General features: G+C 36.8%; 1 protein-coding gene across 1 annotated transcript in view; it reads right to left on the bottom strand.

Moving 5' to 3' along the window:
- STAG1 (stromal antigen 1) overlaps positions 1-17,443 on the bottom strand; it is a 425,667-nt gene that overhangs the window by 51,343 nt on the left and 356,881 nt on the right. The window contains 4 exon segments of the mRNA XM_036851044.1: positions 544-747; positions 911-1,000; positions 1,102-1,194; positions 16,281-16,384. Of these exon segments, the coding sequence (XP_036706939.1) occupies positions 544-747; positions 911-1,000; positions 1,102-1,194; positions 16,281-16,384 (491 nt within the window).

Here is a 17,443-nt window from a genome sequence, read left to right on the forward strand (position 1 = left end):
CATGGATTAAAAGTAAATTCTATCAGCCTGGCCGTCAGGACATACAAAGCTGTGGGAATTCCAGATTGCCTTACATAGATTGAAAGGAGAGGGCAAGAGGCAGGAATCACAGAAATAATTATAAAAATAACCAGTTGGAGATGCTTGCTGCTATCTTGGGCACACCACTGGTAAGCAGCCATCCTTTATAAGCACACAATTTTTATGTTCTATTCATGAGCACATCATAATAGTTCAGTAATATTAAAATGCAAATTAGGTCCCAGGAATAGAAAATGAAAAAATGACTTAAGAAAAGTCAGACCTTTCTTAAAAGAGAAAAAAAAAAGTCTGTCTTTTATGAAACAGGTTTTTAAAATAAAAATGAAGTGTAACTAAGGCTGATCTTCATAAAATGAACAACTGCAATAATGCTGCTAAGTTTTGAAAGGAGTAGAGAATTCTATTAGATTTTATTTTAAAATGGAAACAATTTAAAACTCAGCTACCTTGAAAAATTATTAGCCAAAATCATTATATGTACACATTAACTTTAAAACAGACCTCTTGCAACAGATCTTCCACAGAATGATTGAATCGATCTACAAACTCATCAATCAGTTGGCTTCGAGCTATGTCAACTCTGTTCTGGATGGTATATTCTTCACTGCATAAGATGCTATAGGTTTTACTGCAGGCTTCTAGAACATCTGATTCTACGTGTTTCTCCACAACAAATTTAATCTGTTTTAGTAAAGCATCTAGATGCTGAGGAGGAAAAAAAAGAAAAATTATGATATTTAGATTAATAACAAAAATTTAAAAAAGCATCTGTCAAATAACAAATAAGCCTATATATTACATGAAAATAAAATAATCCAGTTAATAAAACTGACTATAATAGCAGAATTTCAATTTTATAGTGTCTTACCTTTTCCATTCTACCTGTGCTATAAATTTCTAGATCAAAATACTGTGGGATTTGTAGCAAGTTTGCTACCTTCTCTGCATCTGCAGAATACTAGAAGGAGAAGCAAAGAAAACGAAGTAACTACTTTAATAGTACAGTGTAATAAGCAAACTCAGTGGCATATTATCACAAAACTGTAAATGAAACTGTACCTTTGATAGCAACATAGGCAGTGTGATGATAAAATGCTCAGTCAATTTGTTTCTATCATCAATTTGAGTTTTCCTTTCTTTGGCAGTTAGCACCTAGAAATAAATTTAAATGGGCAAAGAATAAGAGTGTCATGTACTAATTTATAAATCTAGAATGTTACAAAGATGATGAAGCACTGGCAGATAATATAACAGAATTTTCAGAAAAGCTTAACAAACTACTAAAATAAATGCATCTAGTTTTATTCAAATTACTTTATTACTATTACTTTATTAAATAGCTACTTATTTTAGATAAGTTACTACTTGTTTAAATAAAAACAAAAACATTTCTAAAAAACCAGTTATGAATATAAAAATACTGGAACCAATGGTGAAATAATTTTTCTACAGTTTTAATCTCAAAATATTAAGTTATCTCCCCTAGGCTAAATAAACTATTCTAAAAGTACTTTAGCAAGCAATCCTTTTTTAATACCATCAGCAGCTAGTAAATTTTCACTTATTTTTAAAGCATATACTAACAATGTCTCTGGACTCATTTATATTTGATTGTTCTTGTAATTAAGCCATAAATCTGTTAGGCAATAATCAAGACAGAGGGGTACAGCCTGTGATCACTGAACAGATTAGAGCCCTTCACCTTAGCCTGTATTCAACTAGCTAAACTATAGGTGGTTCCAAAAATAAAATATTAAAATGCAGGCTCAGTTAGGATAATTATTTCCCCAAAGTATTCTGCAGTTTATTATCTTGAAGGAATTTACCATCATAATGTTGAATGGTTTTATGGGACAGAAACATTCCAATGTGAATTGCCACTTTATAAATGTAAACCCCAATGTTTGAGAATGTATGAAAGAAGTAATAGGGCCTCCTATCTGATTCTTCTTTCAGGTTGTTTTTCAACCTCTTAAACATATAAAATAACATTTTGGAATGATCTACCACCAAGTGTCATGTTTGGTTCTGCACAAAGCAATTAAAGGGGCTACATGTAAAGTGAAATATATATCTAGAAATGTATGCAGGATATTGAGAAGTCTTGAAATTCATTTGACAATGTAGGAAAGGTCTAAGGATGTTGACTTTAGGGTAACAGCTATTTTGATTAAACGGTCATCGTGTCAGGCACTCTATACACATGAACTCATTTAATCCTCACAATATCTCCGATGGGACAGCAAAAATGGCATAATATCTATGAAGGGGAATTTGCCAATACTCAACAAAATTATATACATATTTTTCCTTTGCCCTAGCAGTCCCAGTTTACCAATCTACCCCACCAACACACCTGGTACAAGTACGAAATGACACAATATTATTTGCTGCACATTATTTCCAGCAAAAGACTGACCCAAAAGACTCTCAATACTATATCCACGTAATAGATCATATATAGCCATAAGAAAATGAAGATCTCCAAATCAAGTTATGGAGTAATACCCAGGATATACTGTTAAATTAAAATGTAAGGTACAGAACACCATATAAAGTATGCTATCCTTTGTAGGAGATAGGAGATTGAGAGGGAGGAGAATGGAGAATAAGAATACACATATCTGTATGTGTGCATGCATTTATCTATATTTGCAGAATGAAACACTGGAAGGATAGAAAAAATCAAATACAAATGGTTACTGGTAGCAAAGGGCTGTAGAGGGAGGCATATAAGAAAGACTTCTCTAAATATATATATATATTTTTTACATGGTTTTGACTTTTTAACTATGTAAATTTTTTACGTATTTCCAAAAAATAAAAATGGAAAACATAAAAGCAAAGAGGTAAAAACCCTGTTATGCTAAATTTAAGTCAGAAATATCAATATGAATGCATGATTTAAACATATGTGTATATATAGAGAAATACATATATTTCTTAGCTCTGTGTACGAATGGTGCCTAGCAGAAATGATAACCAATTGACAATGAGTATCCCTAGTAACAAGATTTTGATCTTTACATATTACTCTATATCAAAAGGAACAAGGGCTCGTGGGAGATTCCTGTGCTAGGCTAATGTAGTATCAGCCTACAAGGTGACTCCCAATTGACCACTGTCTCCTGGTATTCATGCCCTTAATAGAATCTCTTCTGAAAATGAATAAGGCTGACGTGTAATCTAAGGAATATTGCGGGAATTATACTGTATGACTCTTGAGGTCATAAAACACACACAAGTGTCCACCTTACTCTCTTTTGGACCATTCATTCTGGGGGAGGCTGGCAGCCTTGAAACAGTCCTACTGAGAGGTCAACATGGTAAGGATCTAAGGCCTCTTACCAACAATCAACACTAACTTGCCAACCATGTGAATGAACCGTTATGGAAGAAGTAAATTTACTATCAAGACTTCAGAGGTTAAAGCCCTGGCTAACATCTTAACTGCAACCCTATGAGAGAATCTAAACCAAATGAACAGCTAAGCCACTCACAAATTTCTGACCCACAGAAACTATATGAGACCATGAATACTTATTGCTTTAAGCCTCTAAGTTTTGAAGTATGGTAGTCCCCCTCAATCCATGTGGGATACATTCCAAGACCCCCAGCAGATGTCTGAAACTGCGGATCATTCCGAACCCTCTATATACTATGTTTCTTGCCGATACAAACATGCCTATGATAAAGTTTAATTGATAAATTAGGCATAGTAAGAGATTAACAAAAATAACTAATAAAATAGGACAATTATAACAATATACTGTAATAACAGTTATGTGAATGTGGTCTCTCTCTCTCTCTAAATATCCTGTATAAATTTAACACCTTTTCCATCTTAACTAAGAACTCATCAAGCACTGTGGCTATCACTTTTGCAGTTTGAGGTGTGACAGCAAAACTAATAGGAATTTCTTTTTCCTTCCTCACAATTTCAGATAGAAATCTATTCTTAACGAAGATCTTAGCAAACTCAGCATATGATTTTTTTCTTTCCTTGTTAAGTCTAGAACTTTCACCTATTCACTTAAAGGAAGAACTTACGGCTTCTCTTTGACATATCCAAATTGCCAACATCACTACTCTTGGGCATTCAGGCGATTATTAAGTAAAATAAGGGTTACTTGAACACAAACACTGCAATACTGTGACAGTCAATCTGATGACTTACAACAACCACTAAGTGACTAACTGGTGGGATACACTGGACAATGGTATGATTCAATGCCCCGGGCAGGATGGAGAGGGACAAAGCTGGATGGCATGAGATTTCATCATGCTTCTCATAACAGCATGCAACTTCAAACTTATCAACAGATTACTTTTGGAATTTTCCATTTAATATTTTTGGATCATAGCTGACTGGTAACTGAAACTGTGGGAAGACAAAACATGGGTAAGGGGCAACTATTGTAATTTCTTATACGTAGGAATAGATAACTAACATAAGCAATAAAGGTAGAAAGTGAGCCGGGGACATTTTGCTCTGAAAGAAAGCACTCAAAAAATGATGACATGCCAAAACAATAAGAAATGAGCCTGAAGGGGCTGTCATTCAAAATTAGGACATTACATATTCTTAAAACTTTTATTTTGGAAAATTTCAAAAACACTCATTTTGTCATTATTGTTTCATCAATTTCCCTAAAGTTTTTTTTTCTTCTGTAGCATTTTTTAATTTTAAACGTCTTTATTGGAGTATAATTGCTTTACAATGGTGTGTTAGTTTCTGCTTTATAACAAAGTGAGTCAGCTATACATATACCTATATCCCCATATCTTCTCCCTCCCACCCTCCCTATTCCACCCCTCTAGGTGGTCACAAAGCACAGAGCTGATCTCCCTGTGCTATGCGGCTGCTTCCCACTAGCTATCTATTCTACACTTGGTAGTGTATATATGTCAAGGCCACCCTCTCACTTCCTCCCAGCTTACCCTTCCCCCTATCCGTGTCCTCAAGTCCATTCTCTAGTAGGTCTGCGTCTTTATTCCCGTCTTGCCTTTACGTTCTTCATGACCATTTTTTTTTTTAGATTCCATGTATATGTGTTAGCATACGGTATTTGTTTTTCTCTTTCTGACTTACTTCACTCTGTATGACAGACTCTAGGTCCATCCACCTCACTACAAATAACTCAATTTCGTTTCTTTTTATGGCTGAGTAATATTCCATTGAATGTATGTGCCACATCTTCTTTATCCATTCATCTGTCGATGGTCACTTAGGTTGCTTCCATGTCCTGGCTATTGTAAATAGAGCTGAAATGAACATTTTGGTGCATGACTCTTTTTGAGTTATGGTTTTCTCAGGGTATATGCCCAGTAGTGGCATTGCTCGGTCATATGGTAGTTCTATTTTTATTTTTTTAAGGAACCTCCAGACTGTTCTCCATAGTGGCTGTATCAATTTACATTCCCAGCAACAGTGCAAGAGCGTTCCCTTTTCTCCACACCGTCTCCAGCATTTATTGTTTGTAGATTTTCTGCTGATGGCAATTCTGACCAGTGTGACGTGATACCTCATTGTAGTTTTTTTTTTTTTTTTTTTCTCATTGTAGTTTTGATTTGCACTTCTCTAATGGTTAGTGATGTTGAGCATCCTTCCATATGTTTGTTGGCAATCTGTATATCTTTTTTGGAGAGAAGTCTATTAGATCTTCTGCCCATTTTTGGATTGGGTTGTTTGTTTTTTTGATATTGAGCTGCATGAGCTGCTGGTATATTTTGGAGATTAATCCTTTGTCAGTTGCTTTGTTTGCAAATATTTTCTCCCATTCTGAGGGTTGTCTTTTCGTCTTGTTTATGGTTTCCTTTGCTGTGCAAAAGCTTTTAAGTTTCATTAGGTCCCATTTGTTTATTTTTGTTTTTATTTCCATTTCTCTAGGAAGTGGGTCAAAAATGATCTTGCTGTGATTTATGTCATAGAGTGTTCTGCCTATGTTTTCCTCTAAGAGTTTTATAGTGTCTGGCCTTACACTTAGGTCTTTAATCTATTTTGAGTTTATTTTTGTGTATGGTGTTAGGAAGTGTTCTAATTTCATTCTTTTACATGTAGCTGTCCAGTTTTCTCAGCACCACTTACTGAAGAGACTGTCTTTTCTCCATTGTATATTCTTTCCTCCTTTACCAAAAATAAAGTGACCATATGTGCATGGGTTTATCTCTGGGCTTTCTATCCTGTTCCATAGATCTATATTTCTGTTTTTGTGCCAGTACCATACTGCCTTGATTTCTGTAACTTTGTAGTATAGTCTGAAGTCCGGGAGCCTGATTAATCCAGCTCCGTTTTTCTTTCTGAAGATTGCTTTGGTTATTCGGTGTCTTCTGTGTTTCCATACACATTGTGAAATTTTTGGTTCTAGTTCTGTGAAAAATGCCATTGGTAGTTTGATAGGAATTGCACTGAATCTGTAGATTGCTTTGGGTAGTATAGTCATTTTCACAATGTTGATTCTTCCAATCCAAGAACATGGTATATCTCTCCATCTGTTTGTATCACCTTAAATTTCTATCATCAGTGTCTTATAGTTTTCTGCATACAGGTCTTTTGTCTCCTTAGGTAGGCTTATTCCTAGGTATTTTATTCTTTTTGTTGCAGTGGTAAATGGGAGTGTTTCCTTAAATGCTCTTTCAGATTTTTCATCATTGCTGTATAGGAATGCAAGGGATTTCTGTGCATTAATTTTGTATCCTGCTACTTTACCAAATTCACTGATTAGCTCTAGTAGTTTTCTGGTAGCGTCTTTAGGATTCTCTATGTATAGTATCATGTCATCTGCAAACAGTGACAGCTTTACTTGTTATTTTCTGATTTGGATTCATTTTATTTCTTTTTCTTCTCTGATTGCTGTGGTTAAAACTTCCAAAACTATGTTGAATAATAGTGGTGAGAGTGGGCAACCTTGTCTTGTTCCTCATCTTAGTGGAAATGGTTTCAGTGTTTCACCATTGAGAATGATGTTGGCTGTGGGTTTGTCATATATGGCCTTTATTATGTTGAGGTAAGTTCTCTCTATGCAAACTTTCTGGGGGGTTTTTATCATAAATGGGTGTTGAATTTTGTCAAAAGCTTTTCCTGCATCTACTGAGATGATCACATGGTTTTTATCTTTCACTTTGTTAATATGGTGTATCACATAGATTGATTTGCATACATTGAAGAATCCTTGCATTCCTGGGAAAAACCCCACTTGATCATGGTGTATGATCCTTTTAATGTGCTGTTGGAATCTGTTTGCTACTATCTTGTTGAGGATTTTTGCATCTATGTTTATCAGTGATATTGGCCTGTAGTTTTCTTTTTTTGTGGCATCTTTGTCTGGTTTTGGTATCAGGATGATGGTGGCTTCGTAGAATGAGTTTGGGAGTGTTCCTCCCTCTGCTATATTTTGGAAGAGTTTGAGAAGGATAGGTGTTAGCTCTTCTCCAGATGTTTGATAGAATTTGCCTGTGAAGCCATCTGGTCCTGGGCTTTTGTTTGCTGGAAGATTTTTAATCACAGTTTCAACTTCAGTGCTTGTGACTGGTCTGTTTATATTTTCTATTTCTTCCTGGTTCAGTCTCAGAAGGTTGTGCTTTTCTAAGCCTTTGTCCATTTCTTCCAGGTTATCCATTTTACTGGCATATAGTTGCCTGTAGTAATCTCTCATGATCCTTTGTATTTCTGCAGTGTCAGTTGTTACTTCTCCTTTTTCATTTCTAATTCTATTGATTTGAGTCTTCTCCCTTTTTTTCTTGATGAGTCTGGCTAATGCTTTATCAATTTTGTTTATCTTCTCAAAGAACCAGCTTTTAGTTTTATTGATCTTTGCTATTGCTTCCTTCATTTCTTTTTCATTTATTTCTGATCTGATCCTTATGATTTCTTTCCTTCTGCTAACTTTGGGTTTTTTTGTTCTTCTTCCTCTAAATGCTTTCGGTGTAAGGTTAGATTGTTTACTTGAGATTTTTCTTGTTTCTTGAGGTAGGCTTGTATAGCTATAAACTTCCCTCTTAGAACTGCTTTTGCTGCAACCCATAGGTTTTGGGTCGTCGTGTTTTCATTGTCATTTGTTTCTAGGTATTTTTTTTTAAATTTTATTTATTTATTTATGGCTGTGTTAGGTCTTCATTTCTGTGCGAGGGCTTTCTCTAGTTGCGACATTAAATATCAATTAAGTCCACCTTGTTTGTCTGTTTGTTTGTTTATTTATTTATTTATGGTTGTGTTGGGTCTGTTTCTGTGCGAGGGCTTTCTCTAGTTGCGACAAGCGGGGGCTACTCTTCATCGCGGTGCGCGGGCCTCTCACTATCGCGGCCTCTCTTGTTGCGGAGCACGGGCTCCAGATGCACAGGCTCAGTAATTGTGGCTCACGGGCCTAGTTGCTCTGTGGCATGTGGGATCTTCCCGGAGCAGGGCTTGAACCCATGTCCCCTGCATTAGCAGGCGGATTCTCAACCACTGCGCCACCAGGGAAGCCCCCGTCCATCTTGTTTAATGTATCACTTAAAGCTTGTGTTTCCTTACTTATTTTCATTTTGGATGATCTGTCCATTGGTGAAAGTGGGGTGTTAAAGTCCCCTGCTATGCTTGTGTTACTGTCGAATTCCCCTTTTATGGCTGTGAGCATTTGCCTTATGTATTGAGGTGCTCCTATGTTGGGTGCATAAATATTTACAATTGTTATATCTTCTTCGTGGATTGATCCCTTGATCAATGTGTGTAGTGTCCTTCTTTGTCTCTTGTAAGAGTCTTTATTTTAAGTCTATTTTGTCTGGTATGAGGATTGCTACTCCAGCTTTCTTCTGTTTTCCATTTGCATGGAATATCTTTTTCCATGCCCTCACTTTCAGTCTGTATGTGTCCCTAGGTCTGAAGAGGGTCTCTTGTAGACAGCATATATACGGGTGTTGTTTTTGTATCCATTCAGCCAGTCGATGTTTTTTGTTTGGAGCATTTAATCCATTTACATTTAAGGTAATTATGGATATGTATGTTCCTATTATCATTTTCTTAATTGTTTTGGGTTTGTTATTGTAGGTCTTTTCCTTCTCTTGTGTTTCCTGCCTAGAGGAGTTCCTTTAGCATTTGCTGTAAAGCTGGTTTGGTGGTGCTGAATTCTCTTAGCTTTTGCTTGTCTGTAAAGGTGTTAATTTCTCCGTGGAATCTGAATAAGATCCTTGCTGGGTAGAGTAATTTTGGTTGTAGGTTCTTCCCTTTCATCACTTTAAATATGTCCTGCCACTCCCTTCTGGCTTGCAGAGTTTCTGCTGAAAGATCCGCTGTTAACCTTATGGGGATTCCCTTGTACGTTATTTGTTGTTTTTTCCCTTGCTGCTTTTAATATTTTGTCTTTGTATTTAATTTTTGACAGTTTGATTAATATGTGTTTTGGCATGTTTCTCCTTGGATTTATCCTGTATGGGACTCTCTGTGCTTCCTGGACTTGATTAACTATTTCCTTTCCAATATTAGGGAAGTTTTCAACTATAATCTCTTCAAATATTTTCTCAGTCCCTTTCTTTTTCTCTTCTTCTTCTGGGACCCCTATAATTCGAATGTTGGTACATTTAATGTTGCCCCACAGGTCTCTGAGACTGTCCTCAATTCTTTTCATTCTTTTTTCTTTATTCTGCTCTGCAGTAGTTATTTCCACCGTTTTATCTTCCAGGTCACTTATCTGTTCTTCTGCCTCAGTTATTCTGCTATTGAGCCCTTCTAGAGAATTTTTAATTTCATTTATTGTGTTGTTCATTACTGTTTGTTTGCTCTTTAGTTCTTCTAGGTCCTTGTTAAACGTTTCTTGTATTTTTCCATTCTATTTCCAAGATTTTGGATCATCTTTACTATCATTTCTCTGAATTCTTTTTCAGGTAAACTGCCTATTTCCTCTTCATTTGTTTGGTCTGTGGGTTTTTACCTTGCTCCTTCATCTGCTGTGTGTTTCTCTGTCTTCTCATTTTGCTTAACTTACTGTGTTTGGGGTCTCCTTTTTGCAGGCTGCAGGTTCGTAGTTCCCGTTGTTTTGGTGTCTGCCCCCAGTGGCTAAGGTTGGTTCAGTGGGTTGTGTAGGCTTCCTGGTGGAGGGGACTAGTGCCTGTGTTCTGGTGGATGAGGCTGGATCTTGTCTTTGTGGTGGGCAGGACCGCGTCTGGTGGTGTGTTTTGGGGTGTCTGTGACCCTATTATGATTTTAGGCAGCCTCTTTGCTAATGGGTGCGGTTGTGTTTCTGTCTTGCTAGTTGTTTGGCATAGGGAGTCTAGCACTGTAGCTTGCTGGTCATTGAGTGGAGCTAGGTCTTAGTGTTGAGATGGACCTCTCTGGGAGAGCTTTCGCTGTTCGATATTATGTGGAGCTGGGAGGTCTCTGGTGGACCAATGTCCTGTACTCGGCTCTCCAACCTTAGAGGCACAGGCCTGACACCTGGTTGGAGGACCAAGACCCTGTCAGTCACACGGAAAAAGAGAAAAAGGAATAAAAAATATATATTATTGCTCCCAAAGTCCACCGCCTGAATTTTGGGCTGATCTGTTGTCTATTCAGGTATTCCACAGTTGCAGGGTACATCAAGTTGACTGTGGAGATTTAATCCACTGCTCCTGAGGCTGCTGGGAGAGATTTCCCTTTCTCTTCTTTGTTTGAACAGCTCCTGGGGTTCAGCTTTGGATTTGGCCCTGCCTCTGTGTATAGGTCTCCCGAGGGCATCTGTTCTTCGCTCAGACAGGGTTGGGTTAAAGTAGCAGCTGACAGGGGGTCTGGCTCACTCAGGCCAGTTGGAGGGAGGGGTACGGAATGTGGGGCGAGCCTGCGGCATCAGAGGCCAGCATGATGTTGCAACAGCCTGAGGTGCGCCGTGTCTTCTCCCGGGGAAGTTGTCCCTGGATCACAGGACCCTGGCCGTGGCGGGCTGCACAGGCTCTTGGGAGGGGAGGTGTCGATAGTGACCTGCGCTTGCACACAGGCTTCTTGCTGGCTGCAGCAGCAGCCTTAGTGTTTCATACCTGTCTCTGGTGTCCGCGCTGATAGCCGCGGCTTGCGCCCGTCTCTGGAGCTGGTTTAGGAGGTGCTGTGAATCCCCTCTCCTTGTGCACCCCGAAACAATGGTCTTCTGTAGCATTTTAAGGCAAGTTCTTTGTATATCATTTCACTCCTAATATTTAATTATGTCTCTAACAGATGAAGATGCAAGAATAATTAAGCTTTACATCGCCAACAAAATTAAACAATAATTCCTTATTATCATTTCATACCCAGTCTTTAGTTTTCTCAGTCTCTACTTTTTGGAGTCTTTCCTATATTCGTATTTAATGTAATGTTTAATATGGTTAAATTTATGTCAGCCATTGGGCTATTTGTTATCTATATATCTTACATCTTTTTTTCTCCCCTTTCTTCGTCCTTTACTGCCTTCTTTGCAGTTAAACATTTTTTAGTGTGCTATTACAATTTATCTGTTGGTTTCATTTTCCTTTTTTAGGTATGAGTAGTTACTCTAGGGATTACAATATACTTCTTCAACTTATTACAACTAACTTCAGATTAATAATGAATTAATTATAGCAAAATACAGCAATTTTACTCCAAGAGAGTTCTACTTCCTTTACCCTTCTTTGTGTTATTCTCATATATCTATATATATTATAATCTTAACACTACAGTGCTATAATTGTTGCTTTAAATAATCTCATGTCTCTTTAAAAATTAAAAAAACTATAATATACACAGCCTTTTATATCCACCCACATATTTACCATTTCTGGTACTCTCTATTTCCTCCTGTGGATTAGAGTTTCCATTCTTTACAGCTGGAAGGACTTGTTTTAGTATTTCTTCTAAGGCAGGTCTTCTAACATGTCTCTCAATCTCTGTTTATATGGGAATGTTTTTATTTCACTTTCATACTTGAAAGATAATTTTACTGGATTTAGAATTCTTGGTTGGCAATTTTGTTGTCTTTCGGTGATTGCCATTCTACTGTCTTCTGGCCTTAACTACTTCTGATAAGTCAACTGCTAATCTATTGCTGTTGTCCTCCACATGAGTTATTTTTTTTCTTGCAGCTTTCAAGATTTTATGTCTTTAGCTTTTAACAGTGTGACTACCCTGTGTCTAGAGGTAGATATTTTGTGTTTATACTATTTGGGTTTTGTTAAATTTCTTGGATCTGTGGATTAACATTTCTCATCAAATTTGGGAAGTTTTTGGCAATTCTTAAAATGTTTTTCCTTCCTGTTTCTTTCTCTCACTCCTTTCTTTGTAGCACTCCATTACACAAATTTGGTGACTTGATGTTGTTTCACACATTTCTTAGGCTCTGTTCATTTCTCTTCATCTTTTTTCCTGTTTTTTTCAGAATGAATAATTTCTATTAATCTTTCATGTCCACTGTTTCTTCTGTCATCTCACATCTGTTGAGCTTATCTAATAAATTTTAAATTTTTGTTACTGTACTTTTCAACTCATGAATTTCCATTTGAAAAATTGGAATTACTGAGATTCCTTATTTGTTGTTATCATCTTTTCCTGGAATTCTCTGAACCTATTGTCCTATAATTCTTTGAACATATTTATAAAAAAGGGCTCTGAAGTATTTGCTAAACCCAACAATTGCGCCTACTGAGAAACCATTTCTACTGTCTACTTTTTTCCCCTGAGTCTGGTCACACTTTACTGTGTTTTTGTTTTTTGCATGGTTTCAATTTTTCTGGAAGAGTGGACATTTTTGGATAATATCCTGTAATAACTATGTATTTAAAAATTATTTTTCTAAGTGTCATTTTAACAAATTAATCTTTAACTTAAACTGTGTAATTTGTCTCTCCCATGATGAGTGGCTTCTGTTGTGAATTTTTATTCTTATTTTTGTTTTTCAGCCTGTCTTCCTGGGAGTCTCCTCTGTGTTTCAATAGATCACTAGTCAGCCAATGATTTGCGTAGAGGTGGTGCTCAAATGCTCCAAATTTACAGGGCTCCTAGTCTCTGAGACCTGATCTGTTTGTGGGATAGAGAGCACATTCAAACTTCAGCCACTGTGTAAGTTTGCTTGACTTTTATTTTCCACTGGGTTCTCTCAGGTTTCCCAGTCAGCCAGGGATGTATGAAGAGTTTATTAATCCTTTTATGGCTTTCTCATTTCTAGCATTTTTTTGTTAGATTCTTGGCTGGTTCACTATTCTTACCAACTTGCAGACACAATCTCTGAATATCACAGGTACAGGTTTTCCTTATTTGTTTCTGCCATTTCTAGTCGACAAAGCTGTGGACTTTTCCCATTTGTCCCATATTGAGTCTGCTTCCTTTGACAGCAAAGTTGCTGGTTTTTACATACGGTGCCACTCTGGTAAAATTACAGATGTCACCAATCAAGTTTGTGGGTTCTGTGTATACTGTAACCCTAGGCAGGAAGGCTGTAGACTCCTACAGCTTTAACCTGAAGCTTCAGCAGTTTTTCAAAAATACAAGCACACCTCATTATTATGCTTTGCAGATATTGCTTTTTTGAAGAAAACAAATTGGAACTTTGTGACAACCCTGTGTTGAGCAAGTCTATTGATACCATTTTCCCAACAGCATTTGCTCATTTTGTGTTTGTGTGTCTGTTTCTGTGCCACATTTTGGTAATTCTTGCAATATTTCAAACTTTTTCATCATTATTATTATACCTGTTATGGTGATCTGTGATCAATGATCTTTGATGTTACCATTTAATTGTTTTGGGGTGCCAGAAACTGCACCCATATAAAATGGGGAACTTACTTGATAAGTGTTGTGTCTCACTGCTCCACCAACTAGCTGTTCCCCCATCTTTTCCCCCTCGTCAGGCCTCCCTATTTCCTGAGACTCAACAGTATTGAAATCAGGCCAATTAACAACCTTACTAACCCCTAATAAGCCTCTAAGTGTTCAGGTGAAAAGAAGAGCCACACATCTCTTACTTTAAATCAAAAGCTAGACATGATTAAGCTCAGTGGGGAAGGCATGTTGAAAGCTGAGACAGGCCAAAAGCTAGGCCTCCTGAGTCAAACAGTTAGCCAACTTGTGAATGCAAAGGAAAAGTTCATGAAAGAAATTAAAAGTGCTACTCCAGTGAATACATGAATGATAAGAAAGTAAAACAGCCTTATTGCGGATATGGAAGAAGCTTTAGTGATCTGGATAGAAGATTGAACCAGCCACAACATTCCATTAAGCCAAAGCCTAATCCACAGCAAGGCCCTCACTCTCTTAAATTCTATGAAAGCTGAGAGAAGTGACGAAGCTGCAAAAGAAAAGGCTGAATCTAGTTCATGAGATTTAAGAAAAGAAGCCATCTCTATAACATGAGTTCAAGGTGAGGCAGCAACTGCTGATGTAGAAGTTTCAGCAAGTTAACCAGAAGATCTAGCTAACATAATTAATAAAGGTGGCTACACTAAAGATTTGCAGTATAGACAGAACAGCATTATATTAAAAGAAGATGCCACGTAGGATTTTCATAGCTATACAGTTGGTGACTTTAAGTTGAAGCCAATGCTCATTCGCTATTCTGAAAGTCCTAGGGCCCTTAGAAGTATGCTCAATCTACTCTGCCTGTTCTCTATCAGTGGAACAACAAAGTCTGGGTGACAGCACATCTGTTTACAACATGGTTTAGTGAATATTTTAAGCCCACTGTTGAGACCTACTGCCCAAAGAAAAGATTCCTTTCAAAACATGACTGCTCACTGACAAGGCATCTGGTCACCCAAGAGCTCTGATGGAGATGAACCATAAGAATAATGTTTTCATGCCTCCTAACACAATATCCATTTTGCAGCCCATGGATCAAGGAATAATTCTGACTTTCAAGTTTCATTAGTAAAGAAAGAGATTTTGTAAGGCTATAGCTGCCATGGATAGTGATTCCTTTGATGGATCTGTGCAAAGTCCATTGAAAACTTTCTGGAAAGGATTCAGCGTCCTAGACGACACTAAGACTATTCATGATTCAAGGGGAAGAGGTCAAAATATCAACACTAACAGGAATTTGGAAGAAGTTGATTCCAATCCTCATGAATGACTTTGAGGGGTTCAAGATTTCAGCGGAGGAAGGAACTGCAGATGTGGTGAAAACAGCAAGAGAACTAGAATTCAAAGCAGAGACTGAATATGTGATAAATCTCATGATAAAAACTTTAACAGATGAGGAGTTGCTTCTTATGGATGAGCAAAGAAAGTGGTTTCTAGAGATGTAATCTACTCATGGTGAAAATGCTGTGATGATTGTTGAAATGACAACAAAGGATTTAGAATATTACATGAACTTAGTCGATAAAGCAGTGGCAGGGTTTGAGAGGTCTGACTCCAATTTTGAAAGAAGTTCTACTGTGGGTCAAATGCTATCAAACAGCATTGCATGCTACATAGAAATTGTTTGTGAAAGGAAAACTCCATCAATGAGGTAAACCTCATTTTTGTCTTATTTTAAGAAACTGCCACCAGCAAAAAGATTGCAACTCGCTAAAGGCTCAGATAACAGCATTTTTTTAGCAATACACTAGTTTTAAATTTAGGTATGTACATTGCTTTTCTAGGCATAAAGCATTGTGCACTTAATAGACTATTGTATAGTGTAAACACAACTTTTTATGCATCAAGAAACCAAAAAATTCATGTGACTAGCTTTACTGCGGTATTTGCTTTATTATAGTGGTCTGGAACTGAACCTACAATATCTCCAAGATATGCCCATAAATGTTTCTCAATTTGTTGTTTTACCTTTGGTTAATTTCCAGAGCCTTGATAAGGGTTTTGACAATTTTTCCAGTTTAACACTTTTTTTTTTTTTGGCAGAGAGGAATTGCCTACCTCTTCACACTACTGGAGCCAGTCTTTCCATCATGATTATCTCAGTTCATCTTGAATAGCAATAACACCTGCATTATTAGCCCCATACTATAGGTAAGGAAATTAACAAAGAAAATAATCAACTGTCCAAAGATTACATAGATGTTAAGTGGAAGAGCTTCCAAAACTAGGCAGTTTGCCTTCAGAGCCTTTCTGTACCTTTAACAAACATGAATGTGAAAATTCGTAAGATACTAGACTAGAAGCAGGCACAGGTGCTATAGAAGCATGGATGCAAAGAATCTATTTTGGAACCTGAGTAGACAGAATATAAGATGAACTACCACAGCATATATCATTTACAAAAAATATTCAAATATTTAAGACAGTTAATTACATTAAAAGCTTTCTTTTTCTTTTTTTTTTGTAGATTTCTAATATAACTTACTCTCTTGCCGGTACCCCTTCCCACTGGAGGATGTGCCTCAGCAGCTTGACGAATCGTACAAACCATTAGCTCTATAAGAGCACTCTCCTGACGGTCAGACATTGCTAAAGTGAAACAAAACACATTAGTATGAGTAGATAGTTTTACAATAGCCATGTATCAAAAATGAGCACAATTATAAAAAACTGTAGTCTATTACTTAAAGACTAAAGTTCTATTCTTTGTCTTTTTTCTTGTTTTAAGAATAATATGTGCTGGTCGTAAGTCAAACAAGAAAGAGATATACAAAGTAAAAAAGACAATAAACTCTGGTTTCTTCTAATACTTGGTCTCTTGTAATATACTTCTGAATTAGGCAATGCCAAAATTTTCCTTCTATATAACTTCAAAGCTCATATATCTTTTTTTTTTTAGCAAAAAACGAACATGCTATATCTTTTTAAAAAATTAACAATAGATTTTGAATATCTTTCAAGTCACATGACATGTACAAATAATTATGTTAAATAATTACAAGTTATTACATAATTTGTGTTCCACAATTTATTCATCCTTCCATTAACATGCAAATTTCCCCCAAATTTGTCACGTTTATAAACAATGCAGTAATACATATCATAAGTACACATATATTTATATAACTGATACTTTTATTTCTGAAGAATACATTTCAAGAGGGGGAGCAATGACTCAAAGGTTAAAATCTTGGTACTGACAAATCAAAAAGGTTACTTACTGCAATCCACACCTCCAACTGCAATGATGAGAATGTTTGGTTCCTCATATCCCTGCCAGCACTGGATGTTATAAAGTCCCTTTAATGTTTGCCAATCCAATGATTGAAAATGGTATGTTATTTTGCTCCTGCCTAACTACTAATTAGTGGAGTGTATTTTCTTGTTTATTAGTTTAAAATTTATTTGGAGATTTTTAATGTTTATTCTCTGCTAATTTTTCCATTGTTATTCACCTTTCTTGGATTCTTTATTTTTTATTTATTTTTGACTGCATTGGGTCTTTGTTGCTGTGTGTGGGCTTTCTCTAGTTGCGGCAAGTGGGGGCTACTCTTCGTTGCAGTGTGCGGGCTTCTCATTGCAGTGGCTTCTCTTGTTGCGGAGCACGGGCTCTAGGCGCACGGGCTTCAATAGTTGTGGCATGCAGGC

This window comes from Balaenoptera musculus, chromosome 4, assembly GCF_009873245.2.
Source record: "Balaenoptera musculus isolate JJ_BM4_2016_0621 chromosome 4, mBalMus1.pri.v3, whole genome shotgun sequence".
Lineage (NCBI taxonomy): Eukaryota > Metazoa > Chordata > Mammalia > Artiodactyla > Balaenopteridae > Balaenoptera > Balaenoptera musculus.